The 21,770-nt window shown below is 35.0% G+C and overlaps 3 protein-coding genes across 3 annotated transcripts; 1 reads left to right on the top strand and 2 right to left on the bottom strand.

The window, feature by feature from the left end:
- Nucleotides 1-589: 589 nt before the first annotated feature.
- LOC136804953 (hypoxanthine-guanine phosphoribosyltransferase-like) lies at nt 590-12,007 on the top strand. The gene is made up of 11 exons (XM_067061487.1): nt 590-1,031; nt 3,814-3,896; nt 4,280-4,386; nt 6,891-7,024; nt 7,500-7,549; nt 7,918-7,998; nt 8,464-8,546; nt 8,871-8,917; nt 9,514-9,566; nt 10,827-10,856; nt 11,523-12,007. Exons 2-11 carry the CDS (start codon nt 3,852-3,854, stop codon nt 11,568-11,570), a joined length of 678 nt encoding a protein of 225 aa, XP_066917588.1. The 5' UTR covers nt 590-1,031; nt 3,814-3,851; the 3' UTR covers nt 11,571-12,007.
- Nucleotides 12,008-14,106: 2,099 nt separating this feature from the next.
- Nucleotides 14,107-17,608, bottom strand: LOC136804943 (peroxiredoxin-6-like). Its single transcript, XM_067061477.1, has 3 exons — nt 17,435-17,608; nt 14,795-15,086; nt 14,107-14,506 (listed from the first exon to the last, which is right to left on the bottom strand). The coding sequence occupies exons 1-3, from the start codon at nt 17,518-17,520 to the stop codon at nt 14,234-14,236; spliced, it is 651 nt and encodes a 216-aa protein (XP_066917578.1). The 5' UTR covers nt 17,521-17,608; the 3' UTR covers nt 14,107-14,233.
- A 1,874-nt stretch (nt 17,609-19,482) lies between these two features.
- LOC136803771 (uncharacterized) lies at nt 19,483-20,271 on the bottom strand. Its single transcript, XM_067060501.1, has 2 exons — nt 20,173-20,271; nt 19,483-19,991 (listed from the first exon to the last, which is right to left on the bottom strand). The coding sequence occupies exons 1-2, from the start codon at nt 20,207-20,209 to the stop codon at nt 19,516-19,518; spliced, it is 513 nt and encodes a 170-aa protein (XP_066916602.1). The 5' UTR covers nt 20,210-20,271; the 3' UTR covers nt 19,483-19,515.
- Between the last annotated feature and the right edge of the window lie 1,499 nt (nt 20,272-21,770).

Below are 21,770 nucleotides of genomic sequence, written 5' to 3'. Positions count from 1 at the left end.
GCTCATGAGGGATTCGATTTTAATAGCTTTTCCATTGTATTTTCTGTCATGGCATTTCAGGAATCGTCTTTTTAGAGTCATTACTGAAAAGGTGATTCCCTCAAGTTCAACTTTGACAAATCAAACAATGAAAAGCATGGAATTTCTCAAAAACTGCAGTCATTAAGACTGAAACTTTTTGCCGTAGGGCTAGGCTATGGCAAATCTTGCAAATTTTACAATCTATAGAAAGAACTGAATAAAAAACGTGCAAATACTTTAAAAAATCAAAAATGTCATTTTTTCTCTTTGTTTTGGTTCCTTTGCTTGATTTGAAATGCCAGAAAAGGGGATTCCTTTACTCAAAATGGCATTTCAAATGCCAACGAAATGCCAACACGCTGACATCATTAGGCATTTGACAAACCGAACAATTGCGCAGAACAATAGAATTCAAAAGAATACTGCAAGCAATTATAAATGCCAGGCTGGTCTAAACGCAGCCATTATTAAAAAACGACGCGTTTTACAGCTTTTTTCAGGACAACCTGTACATTATGTACATCACAGTTTTACTCTAATATGTTCTAACTTTTGTATTTTTCAGGATGCCAGAAATAATAAAGGTAGCATAAGTCATTAATAAAACTAATAGAAAAAAAAAGAATGGAAGCAAATCATGGAATGACAATGGTCGTTATGAACCAAAACATCCCAGCTGACACACAACGTTACAACGTTCATCTAACGGTATATGGACGTTATGAACATTAGTTAAACGTTGAAACAACGTTGTGTACCAGATATGGGATCATATAACAAGAGCTATATGGAAGGATTTAACTAATTTCAAGACTTATCTACTAAAGAGTGAAGGTATCTTAAAATATAGGAAGTTCAAGCTGTTTCATCGTACGAGGTCATTGTCTTGATCGTCACAAAAGGTGATGGTTTTCTTTGATCACTACCATTCAAATTGATTGAATGAACTGGAGGAGGTGCTGCGTGTTGAAGAATTGAACTATGGCATTAGTGAATAGCTTTATTAATTGGTATGTCACTACTCTATTTACCATATTTAAATGGACATGCTTCATTATGATTAGGACAAGGTCTAAATAACTTTCTTTTAAGTTAAGTGTGTAATAAAGCAAACTTTTATGATCATCAAAGTTTTGAAGTAGTGTTGTTGATGCAAGGAATTGTGGTTTGAAAAGATGAGTATCGTAATGAATTTTGGATTTTGAAAGTGCTTTTTTAGGTCTATAATTTACCAAACTTTCGACCATTTTTTAGTGAAAAAGTTCAATTATTATGGTTTAACTTCTTTGTATGCCATGGGTTTTTGATGAATATATTCCAACGGGGTTGGGGGGGGGAGAGGTACTTAGGCAAAATGGGTGCCGGGTATGTGCGAGCCATAAGGGCCCTTTTTTCACACTCTCGAATCGAAAGTCCCTCAAAGGGGCACAAAAACCAATAAAAAGCAATTAAGGTTCTGTAAGGGTTCCAAAATAAAATTACGAAAATCAAAAATCAACTCCCTTAAAGGGTCATAAGTTTTTAAAATTAGGACTAAAATTTTAGAATTTTGGCTGAAATTTTGGGATAATAGTCTAAGGGTAGCAAAAACGTTCTCAGCAAATTCGGTCTCTGTAAGGGTCGATTTTCGAACCTAGTACCAGTCTCCCTGGGATATTCCACCCTTAAAGAACTGGCAATGCATGTTTTGTCGGCCCTATTTGGTCCTTTTTGATTTTTTAAATGAAACAAACGCTTTTTTAGGGTTTCTACCACATTTGTTGGTCATTTTAGTAGCTGTTCCCTAAAGCTTATGTCCGTCTCGGGTAAAATTTTCAAAATACTAATTTCTGCTGACGTCATCAAATTTTTTTTTCAAATGATCGACTTAAGTGAGATACATCTTTGGTGAACAATAGAAAAAACCATTCTTGAGAAATTCAATTTTTAATTTTTATGATGTCGTCGATTACGACGTCATAATCAGTTTTTGCTGTTTTTCACCAGGTTAGAAACTACATCATAGTACCCTTCATTCAGTCATTTGTTTGGTCATTTTCTGTCGACTAATGCGATTTAAAAATTATGGTAATATTCAGCTTATGAGACATGCCATCCCGAGGTCACCCTTTTTTCTATACAGCGTTGTTTCTTGCATGATTTATTTGATAGAATTAGATGTGATAAGATAAAAAAAGAGATCATTTTTCATCGCGTTATAAAAGTTTCAGTTTTATAAGTCCCAAGGCACAATCACCTTCCATTGTACTCAGTATGAAACGTCAATTAATTCTTTTATTCTCTGAGTTCTAAGTATCATATTTTTTACATCCATACTGCAACTTTTTATATCACATTACATAAACTTTCTTTCATAAAAAATTATTCAAATCATGTGAATTTACTAGATTTTTCTAATGTATTTATACCTGTGTGCAAACTTCAGAAGGTTTTTTTTTTCTTATTTCAGAAAGCAGAAGCAGGCAGAATAGAGGACTTTTGAAAGATATTGGACTTTGTTAGTTCAGTTTTTTAACTATCAATAATATTTAAAAAGCCACAATATAGTAAGTAAGTAAAATTAGTTACTTAGGCTCCCAGGGGGGTTATTGCTTGTGCAAAAATGGGTGCTGGGTACACGTGCGGATGATAAGTCTCTTTTAGAACTTCAAAGTAGTCCCTCTAAGGGTCGGAAAATTCACTTTTTTGATTTCGAGAGAAAAAATTGTAAAAAAGTCTCACTTAAGGGTAAACTATTTTTTCAAAAACCGAAGAAAATTTTTCAAAAAACTCTCTCTAAGGGGCACTTTTTCACTAAGAATTAATTTGTCTCTCTTAGGGTCGGTTTTCGGAGGTCCCGTCCGCACATACCCCAACCTTAGTACTCTCGGGGCACATACCATAATATTTCTGACTTGTGCTTGCAATCTCTATGTTGCTGGAGGTTAGATTCCACTTCCCGGAGTAATATTCCACTAACTTTTCCGGAGAATCTCCGCTTTTTTTCCCCGGGATAACTGATATGAGATTAGAAAGGGTGCCCTGGCCACTAGAGAATGAAATCGGACATAAAACCTTTATTTCGTACTGGTGTACTTCGACTGTTTAAATTTTAAACTTTTTAATTTGTTTTGACAATAATTACGCTGAGTGATGACTTTAAAAACTTTCGATGTTTTTGCGTCCACTTAATTAATTGTTGTACGTGAAATGAAATGGGTGAAAACACACTTTTTTTATAAGATCTAGTAATTTTTGAGCTTAAGATTGTTCTTAAATTTCTATTGTGCGAAACAATAGAGCTATTGTTCTGAGGGCCTAAATCTGAGACTGGTGTTCTTTTAAAAGTTTTCTTATAAATATAAAACGTCTATTCTGATTCGAAAGTTTACTGATCGATTTTTTTTTTATCTGCTTATTTTTTTGATCTGCTTATTCTTTTGATCTGCTTATTTTTGGAATCATCTCCAATAATTTTCTGATAGTATTGTTGGCTGTTTCCCATTTGATGTTTCTGATACCATGTATCGCTATAAATAGAAAGAAAGTAGAAATTTACAATAGTCCGACCTTTATCATATCCCACTTACCATATGTGTGAGTCGGAGGCAAGATTTTTGACAAGTTTTTTAATGGGGTTTTAGAAAGAATTTTACAGTTTGAGTACTGTAGTCTACACAATAGACAGCTCCAGGCTTTTAGGCCTTGCTCTTGGTCTACAGGTAAGATATGACGTAGCCTAGAGTACTGTAGTTGACTCATATTTTTTTCAAACCAGAAAGTCTTTATTTTACACCTGACTTCTTTTTTCAGATCTCTGTCAAGTAAAATACACTCGATAATACACAAAGATGGCTTTACAAAATGGACATGCCAAGAAACAAGACTACATCAAGGTTAAAAAAATTTCATGATTTTATGTTGTCGAAAAAGTATTAAAGAGATGAAAATTGAGGAAGTTTTTCATGAATATATATCATCAAGTCTCTGATAACATTATTTAGCTAATTTTCATAAAAATTGGCAAAAAGTCTTTGGGTAAAACGACACAAAGTGAAACACTTCCTTTTATTTTTGTTCCTCAAACAAGGGGTCTTATGATTTTAGACCTTTTGCTAGTTATGTTAAGATAGATGTCATAATGAATAATTAAAAAATCCTACATCAAAAGCATTGACATATTAATGCAGAGGTCTATTTCTCTAGAGCTTTTGCGGCTCTAATGCTTTTTGCGTCCTTCTGTAAAACTCTAAAAAATGTGTCGTACCTTATTTATTAGATTGGTGATGAATTTACAACTTATGACCCAGACCTTTTCATTCTTCCAAAGCATTACAAAGATTCCATTGGAAGTGTATTACTACCCCATGGATTCATCATGAATAGGTAAGCTCTAGTTTAGACGGCCGACTTTCTGCCCTGCCTATTCTAATTGTTAGAGAATAGTGGGCAGAAAGAGGGTGTTAAAATCTTTGCTTGGAAACGTTTGAAAGAAAACTTTGCAGTGACGGTCATAAGAGGGTTTTGCATTGACTTTAGACAGCCCGCTTTATATCCACTTTAATTCACAATTAGAATAGGCAGGGCAAAAAGTGGGCCGTCTAAAATTAGAATTAATCTCGTACTACTTGCACCACTCTTTGAATTTACTGGTGAATGTGATACAATAGCGAGTTTATGTATGTGTGTTTTTCAGCGACGAAGACGGTAAGGTTCTAATTTGACTAGATCATGACCAACTGAGGACGACGGTAAATCAGCACTTTTACCGTCCTCGATTTTGCGGGGCAGAATTGCGGGTTTTTCCAAATCGCTTCACTCACTTTACCGTCCTCAAAAGTGCAAATACATAAACTCGCTAATCTTTCGTGAGCGTATCAGAATCATAAAAAAAAACGAACAAAGGGACTAGTTTCGAGTTTGCTCCAAAACATCTTCTGAAACTTTTAATGTTGTTATATTCTTCAAAACATCTCTGTCGCAACGGTGATGACACAGACCCGGTAGAATTTTTCAGCCAGTGGGGGTAAAAATAACGGACTAAACACAGGAAAAAATCAATAAATCACACGTGCGTGTGAAAACCAACATTCCTGCACAGAAATTTTCAGTCGGCGTGTGATTTTTAGAATTTTCAGTTTGTGATTTTTTCTAAGCTTTGAGGTCTTGGGATATACGTATTTCACATTTGGGAATTTCGGCATGGATAAACACACGCGTGGTTTTTCCAAAATCACACGACGACTAAGTCAAACTCATTTAACCTCGAAATGAAGAACACACGTGTGTTTTCAAGAATAACGAATGTCTTTTCTCCAAGTAACAAGCAAATCAACACACGCGTAACTTTTCTAAAATCACACGACGACTAAGTCAAACTCATTTAACCTCGAAATGAAGAACACGCGTGTGTTTTCAAAAATAAACACACGCGTGTGTGGTTAATCTAAATTTTTTTGGATACTTGATTTCACGCATGTGATATCCAATTTCACAGCTCAAAAGATACGTTTGAGTGTTTAGTGTTTCCCACTCGTGTGAAAGTTAGCAAAATCACATGCGTGTGATTCGCATAAGAAATAGAAATTTCACAATTTGTGATTATTGAATTTCACACGCGTGTGATTTGATGATTTTTTCCTGTGAAAACTCGATAGGGATTGATATTTCCATGTTTTTTTATGACTGAGGATATGAATTGAATTGTTTTCGAACCAGCAATGTCAGTAGGGATGGAAAAAATTGCAAATTATTTGCAGTGAGGGTTTGATTATATGATTATTTTTACTGGGGAAAAAAGTTAGAGTATACTTTTTCAATAGTTACAATATGATTTCCAATTTTTCTAATGAGAAGAGGTCCCAGTGGGTTTGTGAATAGGGGTGTGGGATGCGAAGAACCAAATTTCGATTGAGATAAAAATTCGTCTATTTAAAAAGCGTGGATTTATTCTATCATTTACAGTCGCACAAATACAGTGATAGTCTAGCAAGCTAGACGACTAATTCAGACATATTAGAAATAAAGCAAAAAAGTAAATTTTAGTCGTCTAGAAACCTTTGTGCACTAACTCCAAACAAAAAAAAAGTGTCAATATCGCAATTAAAATTTTTTCCCGCTCAAAAAAAGTTCTTGAAAATAAAATGTGTGTGGATTTGTGTGTTAAAAATGTTTCATTTGAGTTGATTTTATTTTGAGAGTTTGTTGTTGCTTGATAAATTGTTTTTTCGCTACGCAAGTTTCTGCGTAGCTAGGCCCGGTATCTATAAGGCTGGAACACCGGATTCTTCCAGTCGTTTATACAAACTAAATCCCGTATCATTATTTGTGTTTATTATTAGTATTACATGCATTATAAACGACTCCAGTCTAATACAGTGAGGCTCTTCGAAATTTCGGTTAATTTTGCAATATGGCAATGAAATTTCTAGATGTTATTCGAACGAATCAATAATCGAACTAAATTGGCCGTAATCGATATTATTTATTGAGACTCAATACCGTTCAACTATCAGATTATAAGTTTTTTTATCACATTCGAATTTGTTTCATTGTTTGTCGGTTCTATTCGATTTAGCGGAATTCGGAAGGGTGGTGGGTTTAATCAACGGTCAGCGCCAACTCAGCGAATGAGTAGCTTAGATTAGGTGATCTGATCTTGGTGGTAAGTTACTGGGTGCTGAGAGTAGGTGTAGCGCTTACTTTCTCCGACGCATTACGTCATGATATTCATGACGTAATGTTTTCTACGGAAAGCCAGTAGTGGCAAATTTTAAACAACTTTTGTCTAGTTTTAAGTTGCCACTACTGGCTAAAACCGGGGTATTTCTGTAAAAAACATTACGTCATGAATATCATAAATTTCTTATACATTCATTCCCATTCCATAGGATCCAAAGACTTGCACAGATGATTTTACAAGACTATGGAGATGAATCAATCACATTGCTTTGTGTACTGAAAGGTGGATTCCGATTTTGTCAAGATTTAATGACCAGTATTGGGGAACTCAACAGAAGTGCAGGTAAATGATTTCATTCATGATATGAAGAAGTGATTTTTACTGCGATTCAGCCTACCAGAAAGAATCATCGACTACCCGAAACGAAAAGAAGCCATTCTACTGCTTATATTCAATTATTGTATCTTAAGGCCGGCCTCCACTTAAGCGCGCTGCATTCGCACCATTTGGCTTCAATCCTTTTTGCTTGGAAAAAAGATTACGTCATAAAAATGTAGCGCGCGCTGGAAAAAAAAGTTGAATGCATCGCGCCAATAGAATTGCTTCATTTTTCTTTTGACCAATAGCGTGGAAGCTTTGCTAGATAAAGTGCGATCGCAGCGCGCGCAAGTGGAGACCGGTCTTTAGTTATAAAACGTCCGGCAAAAGGTGGGACCGACTTTGTATAAATCAAAATCCTTATATGCTATATAAATGTATAATCTAATGACTCGATTTCTTTTGCAAAAAAAACATCTTTACCTTTTGTTCCTTCTAGAAAAATCACTACAAATGAATATCGAATTTATCAAAGCTAAAAGTTACGTTGTAAGTGTACTTAAAAATTCTAAAACTTCAGTTCCTAACTAATTCAGCTGAACATATGATTATTACCATGTGTACCCTTAAACCCACCCAGGAAACCTAACCAAGAACGCTCTTTGGTTGTGATAGGGCTATAGGACACAGACATTTCTTGACTACTAACGACCGTAAAAATTCTGAATCTTAGTTTAGAAGAAAATCTCTCGGAGATTTCCAAACTCTAGTCTGAATCTTATAAGACTTCCTATAAAAAACTCTTTTCGCTGGAGGATGAGCAGAAGCCTAGCCCAACTTTAATAACTTCTGTTTGTCAGATCATTTCCCTGCAAGCTGTAAACATTCTTTAGATAGCATTTTCTGTTATTTTACAGAATGACCAACAAGGAAGTATTATGATCTCATCACATGGTTCGCCGCTAAATTTAGAGGGAAAGAATGTCTTAATTGTCGAGGTAATTAGAAATATTACTGTTTCGAGGTTCGTTATTTTATAAGAAGCAAAGTAAAGCTGTGTCAGTTTCTCTATAGTCAAATTTCCAAAACATGTCGCTTTTCAAATCCCTCGAAACGGCAAAATTGATAAGCAAAATTCGACCATTTTTGCATAGATTCTCAAGACGTTGTAACATTTTGTAAACTCATTCAATAAAGAGCCTTCTTAAACTTGTTTGTGACCTGTAATCAACAATTTACGCCAGACCTGTATTCTGGGGGTCACCAGCATTCTGGGGGGAGGGGTCCACAACTTTAATTTAGAAATTTCTCTTCAAACAATCAATTCTTTCGGAGAATTATTTTATGAGAAGGAACTTTAATGGATACCCTGTCTTTGTGTATAAATTATACGTACACTTTTTACGGGACACACTCTAAATGACTCACATTAGAGTTTTGATGTGTTTTTGAATCTTTTGTAGGATGTAGTTGACTCGGGAAGAACGATGGAAAAATTGATTGAAAAAGTGTCAGAAGACAAACCAAAATCATTAAAAGTTGCAACGTAAGTGTCTTTGTCTGCTATAACTGGTTCTTGATCTCGTGCATTCGCGCAATTTTTTCCGAAATCCACGCAAACTTGGGTTAAAAAAGCAAATCCACGTATCCCCGTGAAAAAATTGCGCTATGTACGCATTGACGGCGCTATATAAGTCGTTTTTAAGGTTCAGTTGCCTTCTTGCATACCTATAAGGAGGGGGGCTATGGAAAGGGAACCTTCTGGTCGCCCTCAGCTGCGGTCGCGAACTTTCTTCAAAGAGTTGATTCCATTTAGCTGGTAAGTAGTGTGTGGGTAGTGTGTTTTGTAATATAATGATCTTTGTTTTAGACTATTGCTGAAAAGAAATAAAAATTCAACGGGATATAGACCAGACTGTAAGTAAAATGACGTTTAACGCTAGTCGCTTGACTCTGTTAATGACCTGTCTTTCTAACCTCTCTCATTCTGTGCTAAAAAGTCTCCTGTCAGTAATTAGATTATCTAAAGAATGAGACACCGGCATTTTATATTGGACGCTTGGGACTAGTCAAAATGCTACTTTTTAATACAAGCTGGATAGAACTAATTCTTTTAAATTTCAAACTTTTTTTCATAAAAAAAAACTTTTATAAAATTTTCAGATACTCATACTCAAAAAAAAGAAAAAAGTTTTCAACATTTAAGCTCAACTTCAAGCAAATATATATCAATTCAAGATTAAGTTTAGCTGGGCCAATCTGTAGATACTAGATATTTCATTTTTGAAGTATTCTCCTCGTGGTTATTTCATTCTCTACAAAACGGTAAAGCACATGTAATGTTGTTAAAAATATTTTAAAGTTATAGCAAAGTTCTCAACTTAGGACTTGCTCCCTCCCTACTTGAAATGCGACAAGACCAATTTATCCAAATAGGAGAACATAGTAAATTATTTTTAACCGTTTGCCCATGTCATGGCCTTCAATAAATATTCTTTAAACTTGTTTTTCAGATTTGGGCTTTGAGATTCCAGACACTATTTGGCTCATTGGATACGGTGGTTTCGTGAGTTTTAATCTTTTTTCACTGTGATCCAGGACTTGTGTCCCGAAAAAAGGGAACCGGTTTTTATCTAAAGTAAAATCCTCATAATTTATGCAAAATTCTATGACTTCTATACTATTACATTCCAATCTTGATAATCTATTCAATCATCTTGGGAATTATATCCAGTTACAATGACAGGTTTTAAGGATTTTACTTTATATAAGAATTTGTCCGTTTTTTTTGGGGACACACTGTGTAAATTTTCTTACGATTGTTATATAAAGCTACAAATGAGAGCTCTAATAGATTCGCGCACGCGTATGAAAAGTTATGAAGGGGAAAACTTATGCTAAGTATGTACGTATGGATGTCGCCAGCCAAGACCGAGATACCTCGGGTGAGTTAACGAGGCATGTCCCAAATATATTTTGCGTGACGCGCACAGCTTCCCATTATTCCTTAACTCTCTCTCATATATAGCTCAAAACAATCGTATCAACGAGAGGATTTCGAAAAGTGCTGGGTCAAAAATTTACATTAAGTCAATCTGAAGATATCGGTCAAAAACTGATTTTGACGTTATAAAATACATCGAAAAAACCCAAACCGAAATTACATCACATTTTATCCTCGAACATCCCTAATATAAAATGGTATTTCAATCAATTGTCAGAAATAGTACTAACAATTTTCTCCTCTTTCTGTTACCTTTGGTTCAAAACCAAGGGGTTTGTGTCAAATGAATCACCACTCTTCCTATAAATTAGTCAACAAAAAATAATGGCTATTCATACAGCAAAAATTTATTAGGAAAATTCCGAAAAAATCCCAGATAAAAAGAGCCAAAACCAGGAAAAAACATTTTTCGGCTCAGGTAATGCTTAGCATATGCTTAAATTTTTGCCATATCTGAGCCTAGATATGCTTATAAAATATAACTGCAATGCTTATAAAAAACATGTATGTCAAATAAAAGTACCCTTCAAGATTGACCTCAAACTCATACAAACTGTTCATGGTTCATAAAAATCTTTACCTATCTGGATGTCAAAGAATAACTGATTTTCAATATCCTGTTGAATGGTAACCAACATGTTGGAGAAGAGCTTACATGGACCCTGTGCGGAAAAGTTATTGTAAGGTATCTTTAGCCATTGCAAGATTACTCCTTGCTTGCATAGATTTCAAGTTTCCCTTCATCAATGGTTGAGCCTTGTATAGCATTTCTTTGATTTTAGCGAGGTAGTTACTTAGAGAGGTTTTGTTTTCTTTTTGTAGGATTACAACGATTATTTCAGAGATCTTGATGTAAGTCCATTTTAATTCTCCAGTGTCTTCTGCTGTTCGTGATACTCCTACCCCTGTTTATGTGACTGTTTATGTGACTGTTTATGTGACTCGGTGAAAAACTTTTTGCAACGTTGTTTGAATAAGCAACCCCAATTTTATGCTCGAGTCTTGAGTTGCTAAGGATTTTCCGTATTTCAGCCAAAAAGTTGGTTATGGATTTTGAGCCAAAAATGCTTAGCAACTTCAATTATTTTAGCTTTTTATCTGAGTTAATGTCCAAAATACCTTAAATAGGTTATTCAAATACCATCGGTATACATTTTGATGCCAAGTTATACTGAAAATACTTCTTTAAAAATACTTTTTTAGGTATTTTTGGTTGCTTTCCCGGTCTATACTTAGTTTCAGGGCTAGGTTGCAAAGCCAAGTTGCTTATTTTTTGGCAACTATTAGGGTCCAGCCCTTAGCGATTTAAGGGATTTAATTTAAAGGTACTTAACTTGGTCAAACAGCTTTGTTTTGATTTCAAAACTCATTGACACATTACTGCTGCTACTATTTCATAAGTTTAGAAACCCTCTTGCATAGGTCATTGACATAAAACGACATTTTGAAGTGTACTCTTGTTTTGTCAACAGAGAATCATGTTATTGATCAACTGTTTATTTTGGTTCCCGTTTATAGCATATTGTTATTTTGAATGAATTCGGACGCAAGAAATACACGAGATGATATTGTACATTGCTGCCCAATTGCGCAATACCTGGGATCGCGGATTATTTGGAATTGCACTATTTTAACTTGCTTCGTATAGTATTAAACTTTTGAAGGAAAGGGCTTGGTGCCAGAATGACATTACGGAGTTATATGTGCACGTTTACGTCTTCAAATTATGATTACCTCCCCATGTAAGCTGGTTTGGTAAAATCTAGCATGCAGATTTACTGTTTTTGTCGGTTATTTTGAGTTTCGAATGATTATTTTAGAATCAAGATATTATGATATCGAATATTTTAGATTTTAACTTTAAATCTTTTAAAAGAATTTTTTACAGTTGATGTTATATTTTAAATGTTGTTGTTATTTTCTAAATTATTGCTTGTTGTAGTTATATTTTTTGGAATTGTCATTAAAATACACACAGTTTGTGTCATGAAAAGCCTACGGAATACTTTTTTGTATTTTTTTTCTTCCTATAAAGATGTTTCGGTGCTGCCACTTTTATTATACAAGCCTCTGTTAGCGATCCCGTTCTCGTCTTGCAAACCTACACTTTTTTAAGAGCTAATAAGTCTTTATTTTGACTTGGCTACTCCTAGCCTCCCTCAAAAGGACCACCAGATCATACCAATACCCTCCCAGGAGGGAAGGAACCCCAAATAAGCTAGCAAAGTGAGCAATAGTAATTAATAAATGGGGAAAAAACTAACTGCAAAGGATAATTACTAACAAAAAGAAAACAGCAAGAATAGCTAGGGGAGCACTAGAATAACGGTCCCCCAAAACGCCCAGTATCACAGATGAATTTGATCGTTTCGCTCAATATGTCATGATTAATGACAATGCTAAAATCGGGGTTGCCATATTAGCTGCTGGTTAGTTATTCCCATTGATTTCAAAGCCCCAAATGGCCTAGATCCGAAACTCCTTGATGGGAAATGATGTTTTTCAAACAAAATTTCTAAATGCGGGACGAACTTGAAGCTTCACTTGTTCTTCTAGTCACTTTTGGAGCTTCAAACTTAATGGGTATCATCCGCTTCATTTCATCAATGGTAGCTTTCACGCATTTATCAGCGATTTTTTTATAAAGTAATTTATTTCTAAAGTAAACTTGTAATCGGAGTTAAGATCTCCCCAAAAAGGGAAAGCCAGCCTCAATCAAACCTAGTTTGAAAGACGCTTTCCTTTCTCTGTCTCTCAATTTCTCTCAATATGCGCCTAGTGGCTTTCCAAAGCAAAATACTATATAAGAATATCCATATGAAGAAGTTGGTCAAAAGATTAAGAATATCCCTAAAATTTCAATCATAAACAAAATCAGCCATCCTCAAAATCAGCCAGTAACAGGCCCAGCGGAAGCGGCCTCCCAAACTTTGAGCAAATAAGATCTTTTCTCAAATTCCTAGTGAATTTCATCTCATTTTGAGCCTTCAGTCTCCCAACTTTTACGGTTGTTCCACCGGGCCTGAGTAAAGGACTTAATCTTCAGACGTCACTTTTTAAAGTATTGACAATGAAGAATCCAAGTTATGGAAGAATACTTATATCATATCCAGTCCTACTGGAAAGCTTGGCAAAAATTTCGTCCCCGGTGGGAAAAACCTTGCAATTTCAGCCCCACTTGGAAATTCCATGTTTAAAAATTGCACTTCAAAACGACCCCCACTGGATTTTTAACTTTGGAACGAAAGAATTTCTATCCCCATTGGGATTTCAATTAGAATTTTTATCCCAACTGAGGAAAAAAATTCAACCGGGGCTGTGAGACAGGGGCGGTGTTCGTTTGAACCATGGAGGTATAAAGAAACAGGAGAAGTATGCTATTGTAACCATGCTCGCCCTACGATTAAAAAAATTACGAGGCATGCATGCTCATAATCTCATATATCGTGCATTTTTAATGAGCTCTTTTGTTGATAGGTGAAATCTTATTGGCTAACTTAAGTGTTGGAAATAAGATGAGACGAGATTCATTGTTTCTGACATTGGTGTAAGAAAATATTTGGACTAAAAAAGGGCCTGTAAACTTTGCAATCTTTCATCAAATGACAAGATTTTTCGATCAACATTTTCTTCAAGGTGAACCCTATTGCTTGATACTTTCCTCCAAAATTCTCCAGCGACTTTTTGTCTACAAATTGGGTCTGAAATTGTGTGTGCTTATAAAGAACTTTTTATTTTCTGGCTAGAGAAAATATCTTTTCAAAACAAAATTTAATGGATGCCAAAATTGAACGCATACTAATTTCGTGGAGCTAAATTTTATTTTATTCTCGTATATTAGAAGGCTAGAAATCTTCGATGCTGATAGTCAGAATGTTCAGAACAGACTTGAGTTCTACTAAAAAGTCGTATTTCGTCGGGCGAGCCTAGAATTTCTTTTGATTTATGACATAAAAGAAATCAAAAGACTTTAACGACCAATTACCGACAAATTCATCTCCTGTCTTTCTTTATACCTCTATGTTTGAACTCAATGTATCCACATATTTTACCGCAAAATATTTCCAAAAGATGAAAAAGGAAAGGAAGAAAACATGAGCAATTTGCAATGTTAAATAATTATTTGCAATAATGAATTTACAACTGAATGATAACAAAAAAATGAATCGATTAAAACTATATACCCATGAAGTAAAAAAAATCACAACAAATTTTCCTTGAAAATCTTTTTAATAATTCTTAGTGAATCTCATGTAAGCTTTGCCAGAGGGCACTTCATCTTTTCGATATCCTGGGAACATCGCATCGGCTTCCTCGGCCTTTAAGGTTGGAATAACCATAGCTTCGTCCCCTTGTCGCCAGTTGACGGGTGTAGCGACTTTCTTTGAAGCAGTGAGTTGTAATGAATCGATAACACGGATAATTTCGTCGAAGTTACGTCCGGTAGTAGCAGGGTATAAAAGAGACAGTTTGAGTTTACCATCGGGACCAATAACGAAAACCTGAAAATGCATTTTGGAATATAAATTTAGGGCCAAATGGTAACGTGGATAGTTATTTTTTGATAAAACTGATTGTGTGTCAAACTTATTACTTTAGGTGTATAAATTTTTGCAAGGTCAAAAAAAATAAATTTACGACATTGACGTATTTGTTGTAAGCACCACTGCCATACGAATATTTTCAGGGTTAAACTCAAAACTATCAATTTTGACTCTCAATAGAAAGGGTAAGTACCAGTCTTTTTCGAGTGTTTCCAAAATAAATGACAAAATTTATAATGAACTTACGGCTCTTGCAGTCAATGGCATACCAGCTGCATCCTTTTCATCAGGGTCGATCATTCCAAGGCTAACAGCAAGTTCTCGTTTAGGGTCAGCAATGATTGGATAACTGAATTTGCCTTCAGTGTAAAATTTGATATCATTGATCCATCCTTTATGTGATTCAGCACTATCGCATGAAACAGCAGCCATTTTGACGCCACGTTTTTGAAATTCAGGAGCTAGACGTTGTGCTTGCGATAATTCGGTGGTGCAAACAGGAGTGAAATCGGCAGGGTGAGAGAAAAGGATGGCCCATCTGAAAGAAAAATAAAGTTCTTATCTTTTAAGAGTCTGGTAAGTACAGTAAGAATTAAACCAAAGTGTTGTAGCAGGAAACTATTAAATGACATTCTAGACATATTTTCTTTTGGCCAGTTTCATAATAAATATCTTATAAAGTTCATTCTTATAACAAAAATGCGTGTATAACTGTGGAACCTTTGCAACCTTTTAACATCTGAAGTGTATAAAATGTTTTCTGGAAGAAGTTGACGTAAGAAATCAGCCAAAGAAGGATTTAAGTTGGCTCCATGATGAGACAACATAAAAATCGAGATTGCGAAATAATGACAATCGCACTCAATTTAGCATTCTCATATTCTTGATAGATATTTTGATAAGGGAATTAAAATCTCTCTTTTTTCAATAAGAACCATAAACCTTTGTTGGGGCTCAACTGTTCTCACTTTTTTTGGAACTGTCGAGTCTGGGACTGGAATTAAGAACAAATTTGAGGTATTTTAGGTCCTTTACCCTAGCTTTCTTGACTGCTAAATTGCTTAAAAAACAGCACTGCTTAGCTTTGTCCTCAAATTGCTGCTATTTTATATACGTTTTCCTATATGAAAAATGTTCTTATAAACGATTCTTTTTTGGAGTAAGATAAGATCTTTATCTCTAAATTGAGGTAATGTCATTATATTCTAAATTGCAAAAAAAGGTTAGTTAATTAAAGTCTGATCAACGATGCAATTAGCATATATCTGAATAATCGATTACAATACCGTCCGTTTTTTTCTAAGAAAAAACTATATAAGAACACAAGGCTTCGATAGCCAAAATGTTTAGAACAAGTAAGAACATTTCGTGAAGGCTTCACCAACTCAAAACACCAGTTTTCTTATGAAAATGAACAAAAATACTCACAAAATGGGAAAATGAAATATGTTAAGATCATTATTAGGCTTGAATCTCAAAAAGTTAAGAACATCCAATAAAGGCTTCAAAAATTTTGGATGTTCTTATAAGAAAGCACTTGTATTATTTTTTCTCAAAACCAAGGACGTGTCATTAGGTACGTTTGAAATGGCAAAGAGTCATGAATTTTTATAAGAATCTATCTAACGATTTGGTGGATTTTATCAGTAAGGTAAAATTGATTAGTTTTGTTTGTTTTTATTTGTTTGAATAAGGTTGTTGTTATTGATTGCTTATGAAAATAAACAACTTCAAGACTCATTCATCGTATCATATTACATTATCTCTAAGATGAGAGTCCGATTCAGTTGTTTCATAGGCTTAACATGTTAATGTTCTTATAAGATAATATGCATAACAGTCAAAAAACATTATAATGACAATGTAATTACATTTTATTGTTAAATGACAAACCGAGGTGTGCCGCAGTCCGAAGTGAAAACAGCAGAGAATGTGAATAAGCTAGCATTGCAGAAATTCAACTTTAAGAGGCGTGCGCATTCAATTTTTGATAAAAAGCACAGCTTGAACTGAACTGTATCTGTTTTATGACTTTTTAATGACGTCTACGTGTAAGATTTCCATCTTGTAGATAAAGGATTACTTTAGGCGTACAAACTTTTGCGAGCAGAAACTTTCGCGAGGACGAAAAATCGCGAAATTCACGACATTTACTATCGCGAATTTGACGGAAAAATATTTTTCGCGAGCAGAAACTTTCGCGAATCAAGACGTAAGATTGAGAATTTCCACATGATAAAATGGCTTAGAGGGACAAATCGAGACAAATACTTCTTGGATTGGCTTGAAACATTTGTCCTTTGACTTAATAGTCTTTTAGCAGGCTAAAAAGTGCCATATAAGTTACATTTTATTCAAAGTTTGAAGTTTAACAGATTTTTTATTTCGTCTTAAAAATTTATCGCGAGCATAAATTTTCGCTAATGGCCCTACCTAGAATTTTTAAAGACATTTACTTTCGCGAAAAGGGCCAAAATTCGCGAAAATCGCGAAAGTTCCTGCCTGCGAAAGATTGTACGCTTAAAGTATATGACCAGAAAAGGTTCAACGGTACATTGCAAAGTTTAAATATGTTTCGAAGCTCAGAAGCAGATTACTCGGGCCATCAATAATCCACTTTTTTCCGCATCAGAGTTAATCAAAAGGCCATCAAAGGCAAAGGGGAGTCGAGCAACTGAGCTCCAGCTCATTGACTTATCCATTCTTCATTTAAAGTGTTTAGAAGTAAATGCAAGGTGGAAAGACAGTAAAATTGAAAATATTTGCCATCGAAAAAAAATTCTGACCTTTACTATTTCAATTCTTTTCAGAGAAAAACAATTATATAAATATTTGGCTCAAAATATGAATTAGATTAATAAAGTAAACATAAGAAGTTGTACTCACGATCCTTTGATGTATTCGTGGAATTGCATTTCACCTTCGCTAGTGGAGGCTTTGAAGTCTGGAAAAACATCTCCAAGATTAACCATGTTTGCAGATAATTTCAAAATCGTAGAAAAACGATACTACCTACACCACTTTGTTATGCTTTTAGCAAGTGAAGAGACATTTTGAAGTACGTACGCCTATTTATATCGAACAAAAAGCCGCGAGAGAATAATAGGCCTTTAAAAACACTCCACCATACAGCTTAATTCTCATAAATTGGTTTAAAAGATTACCAGTTGCTTAAACCTTCCCAAAGGAGAAGAGTGCGCCGAATGTAATGTGAGCTATTCTATAAACATTTCTAATGATCTTTATGTCGATAAAAGACTTTTTTATAAGAATTTTTATAATAAGTTTGTTGCTGCAAGTTAGGTAGATTGGAGTCGTTTATAATGCATGTAATACTAATAATAAACACAAATAATGATACGGGATTTAGTTTGTATAAACGACTGGAAGAATCTGGTGTTCCAGCCTTATAGATACCGGGCCTAGCTACGCAGAAACTTGCGTAGCGAGAAAACAATTTATCAAGCAACAACAAACTCTCAAAATAAAATCAACTCAAATGAAAAACTTTTAACACACAAATCCACACACATTTTATTTTCAAGAATTTTTTTTTGAGCGGGAAAAAATTTTAATTGCGATATTGACTCTTTTTTTTTGTTTGGAGTTAGTGCACAAAGGATTCTAGACGACTAAAATTGTTCCCTTTATTACTTTTTGCTTTATTTCTAATATATCTGAATTAGTCGTCTAGCTTGCTAGACTACAAGTTAGGTTGCATAAATTCGGAAAATTCGCATCGTCATCGCAACTCCATTTTTGGTGGATAAGATATGATGTAACTTTTTATATGGAAGACTGTTCATCTAACGTTTCCAGTCAATCTAAAAAGAACGACAAATAACAATTAAAAAGCGACAAAAAGAACGACAAATTTTTAAAGAACGACAAATTTCATGTTCCGCCGTCCACAACCCCGACTGAAAGTGACTGTAGCACCCCTACAGATTCATCCCTCTTTGTTTATCACGGGAATTAACTGCATGTGGTTTAAAAGAACGGCAAATTACACATGCGTATAAATCTCTATTTGGGTGAGCTGGAAATATTACAAATGTTACACACTTGAAGGCTTGAAGGATTACGTTTGAAGGAACTCTTACTGGGAATAATGCCCGGGGGGGGTACAAGGGTTGGTGAATGAGGGGTATGTGCGGACGGGACCTCCACCCTTAGAGAGACCAAATTTTAGTGAAAAAGTGACCCTTAGAGAGACTTTTTCGAAAAATTTTCTCTGATTTTGAAAAATTTCCTACCCTTAGTGAGACTTTTTTGTAATTTTTTCTCTCAAAATCAAATTTTTTTTTTTTAAATCGTGATTTTTCCCACCCTTAGAGAGACTACTTTGAAATTTCCTGATTTTTGTAACCCCTAGAGAGACTTTGAAAGGTGAAAAACCCGACCCTTACCGTCCGCACATACCCAGCACCTATTTTTGCCTAAGTACCCCCCCCCCCCCCGGGGAATAATGTGACCAAATTTGACCAAATTTTGATCTATTTCTGATCAAATTTTCCTATTTTTCCGACCCTTAGTGGGACTGCCAGGTTCCAAAAAAGGCACCCTTAAGGGGCACATGTCCGTGCCCTTCACTTTCCAAAGTACCCCCCCCCCACCGGATGGATGCTAAACCGTACCGTCTGTATATGATCTAACATCGATGGTTTTTTACAACATTTACATTGAATTCCCGCGGCGGTTATGTACTGTTACTGATATCAAGAGACAAAGAAAATAAAGACACGTTGAATTATTTGAAATTGAGATTTATATTGATGAAAGAACAGTGAGGATTTACATTTGAAGAAGAAGAAATTTTACAGATATTAAAAATTAGAAATTAAGAAAAAAATAAACAAAAGCGAGGATATTAGAGGCAGAAAATAATAAAATTACAAAATTAGCATTTAAGAATTTTAGGTTTTTGGGTTAAAAATTTGCTAAAAAATGTTTAAAAAAAAACAAATTTAGTGGTCTGGCTCGGTCTTAAATTTTCCTTTGAACAAACAGGCGTTCCATTCCTCGTTGAATTCCAATCCCTTTGGGCAAGCGATGCATCCGACGGTTTGTCCGTGGAAGCAAGCGATGTATTGGTGTGGGTTGTGTGGGTCTTCAATGTTTCCACTGAAGTGTGGTCCACGGGCTGGGCATTTGTCTGGGCAAGCGAAGGTGGTGGCTGGGTGCCATTTTTGTGTGGTGACACAGTCGTCATGTTTGCTGTACAAACATTGGTTGCAGTTTTCGCTGAATTCCAAGGACAATGGCCAGCAGGCTTGACAGTAAGCTAATCCGTTTGAGCATTGGAGGAAGTAGTTTTTGTTGAGTCGTCCATAGTAGATGTATTGAAAGTTTCCGTCGGCTTTTCCATGGCAGAGGGAATCTGGGCATGGGACAGCTGGTGGTGTGGTACCAGTTTCTGTTCCAACTTTGAGGGCGGCGGCAACTGTAATTGAAAAGAGATTGTTTTCATTATTTTGTTGAGTTCTAATGTGAAACAAAAACTCTAGTTTATACCTACAATAGAATTCTCACAGAGGTTGATCAGAGTTCAGTTGATCAGAGTTCAAGCAGAGGTTGAAAAGAACGAAAATGAAAAATGTTTTTAGAATTTATATTTAACTTACCAGCCAAGAGAGCAAGAGAGACAATGACAATCTTCATTTTTTTGTTTGTTTTATGGTCAGTTGATGAGAATCGATCAAGTGATGCTGAACTTCTTGCTGTCCTGGGCTTTTATACATTTCAGGATGATCATAGCCATTATCATGGTAGTTCGTTTAGAAAATAAAATTATTTGTTGCAAAAAAGCCTTAGGTAATCTGGTACTAGCTGCTTGAAATCCAAGCTTGATACGATAATGAGGTGTGACATAACAAAGTTAAAACCTGGATTAAAAAGATAACATTCAATTCTTACACCTTAAGTTCAAATTAGAAACATGACTTAGCCATTTTGAATGCTTTTATCCGGGAGGATTTTGATTTGAATTGAAACAGTGTTTCGATTTAATTAGGGAAAAGATTAGTTTCTGCTCGCTAGTTAACATATAATTTCCAATCTTCCGTTTTAAGGAGAGCTTCTTTGGTTCCTGTTATTGCGTACTTTCTAAAATATAAATTGTTTATTCCTACATTTTAGTTCAGGGACATTACTGCAGCATGAGTTTTCCTGTAGAAAATCTTGTTTTTACTTGACTATCCTACGTTTAAAAAAATGAATGAAAAAAGAAGTAATTTGAAAACTCTTCATGCAGTACTTAATGACACCCTTGTGTTCAGGATAAATCAGTCAAGACAACATTCACAGTTAAAGTTGGAAAATCCGGCCAAATTTCCCGGTGGGAAAAATACCCTAAAGTTTCAGTTCCACTGGGGACCTTTGATTTCGTCCGATTCGAAATTCACTCTAAAAAATTGCACTCTAAAACCATCTTCGCTGGTTTTCTTAAGCTACATAACTCTATATTGGGATTTCGATATAATTTTCTATATCCATCATGGGAAAAATTCCACTGCGGCTGAGGCAGTGGTGTAGAATATCTTTCCAACGGTGTATAACTTTTAAACATATTATAAATTGGCGCTGAAAATATTTTTAAGTAGCAATCCACATATGTACTTTTGAGACCGATTTCAGCATATATGGGGTTATTTTATGGTTCATGTCGATTGGTACAATATGCATGGATGAATACATGTATGGATGGGCGTCATGCCAAGTGCAGGAAATTTGTTCGAGTTATGGTAATTTCGAGTTATGGAGTGAGGTTTACAAAGTATTATTGACTGAAAGGACGTTTGAGATAAAGGAAGAATTCGAGTAATAGAGGTTTCGAATTTTAAAAAGACTCCGTGGTAGTTTCCGTGGTCGCACATCAAAGCTCGAACGAACTAACCATTTTAGTCTATTCCAAAGAGCGGTATATTAAAAGATATTTTTGAGAGAGAGGACGCAGATTAGGCCCGGGAAAACTTTTTGTGACCAAAATAGTGACGCCATAGGCAAAACAAAAAACCATATCATGTTATACATTTTCTGTTAGGCCAACTATTCCTAAATCTGAAAACTAAAAAGTCACAATGAAAAATTTTGATGGAGAAGAAAAGGAAGACTTTTGCGAAGAACAGTATTTCAAATTTGAAGATCTTATTTTCGGCAAAGAAAAAACATTTTGAAAAGATTTTTGCGTTAGAGGGTGTATTTTTAATCAAATTGAAAAGAG

The sequence above is a fragment of the Clytia hemisphaerica genome, unplaced genomic scaffold, assembly GCF_902728285.1.
Source record: "Clytia hemisphaerica strain Z4C2 unplaced genomic scaffold, Clytia hemisphaerica genome assembly, whole genome shotgun sequence".
Classification (NCBI taxonomy): domain Eukaryota; kingdom Metazoa; phylum Cnidaria; class Hydrozoa; order Leptothecata; family Clytiidae; genus Clytia; species Clytia hemisphaerica.
This window is presented reverse-complemented; position numbering and strand designations above follow the sequence as displayed.

Coding starts and splice junctions, on each gene's coding strand:
- LOC136804953 (XM_067061487.1), top strand. CDS start 3,852: ATGGCTTTACAAAATGGACATGCCAAGAAACAAGACTACATCAAG. Junction 7,025..7,499: donor GGAACTCAACAGAAGTGCAG/GTAAATGATTTC, acceptor TGTTCCTTCTAG/AAAAATCACTACAAATGAAT. Junction 8,547..8,870: donor AAATCATTAAAAGTTGCAAC/GTAAGTGTCTTT, acceptor TCTTTGTTTTAG/ACTATTGCTGAAAAGAAATA.
- LOC136804943 (XM_067061477.1), bottom strand. CDS start 17,520: ATGGTTAATCTTGGAGATGTTTTTCCAGACTTCAAAGCCTCCACTAGC. Junction 15,087..17,434: donor CACGAATACATCAAAGGATC/GTGAGTACAACT, acceptor TTTTTCTTTCAG/ATGGGCCATCCTTTTCTCTC. Junction 14,507..14,794: donor TGCCATTGACTGCAAGAGCC/GTAAGTTCATTA, acceptor ATGCATTTTCAG/GTTTTCGTTATTGGTCCCGA.
- LOC136803771 (XM_067060501.1), bottom strand. CDS start 20,209: ATGAAGATTGTCATTGTCTCTCTTGCTCTCTTGGCTG. Junction 19,992..20,172: donor CTCTCTTGCTCTCTTGGCTG/GTAAGTTAAATA, acceptor TTTCAATTACAG/TTGCCGCCGCCCTCAAAGTT.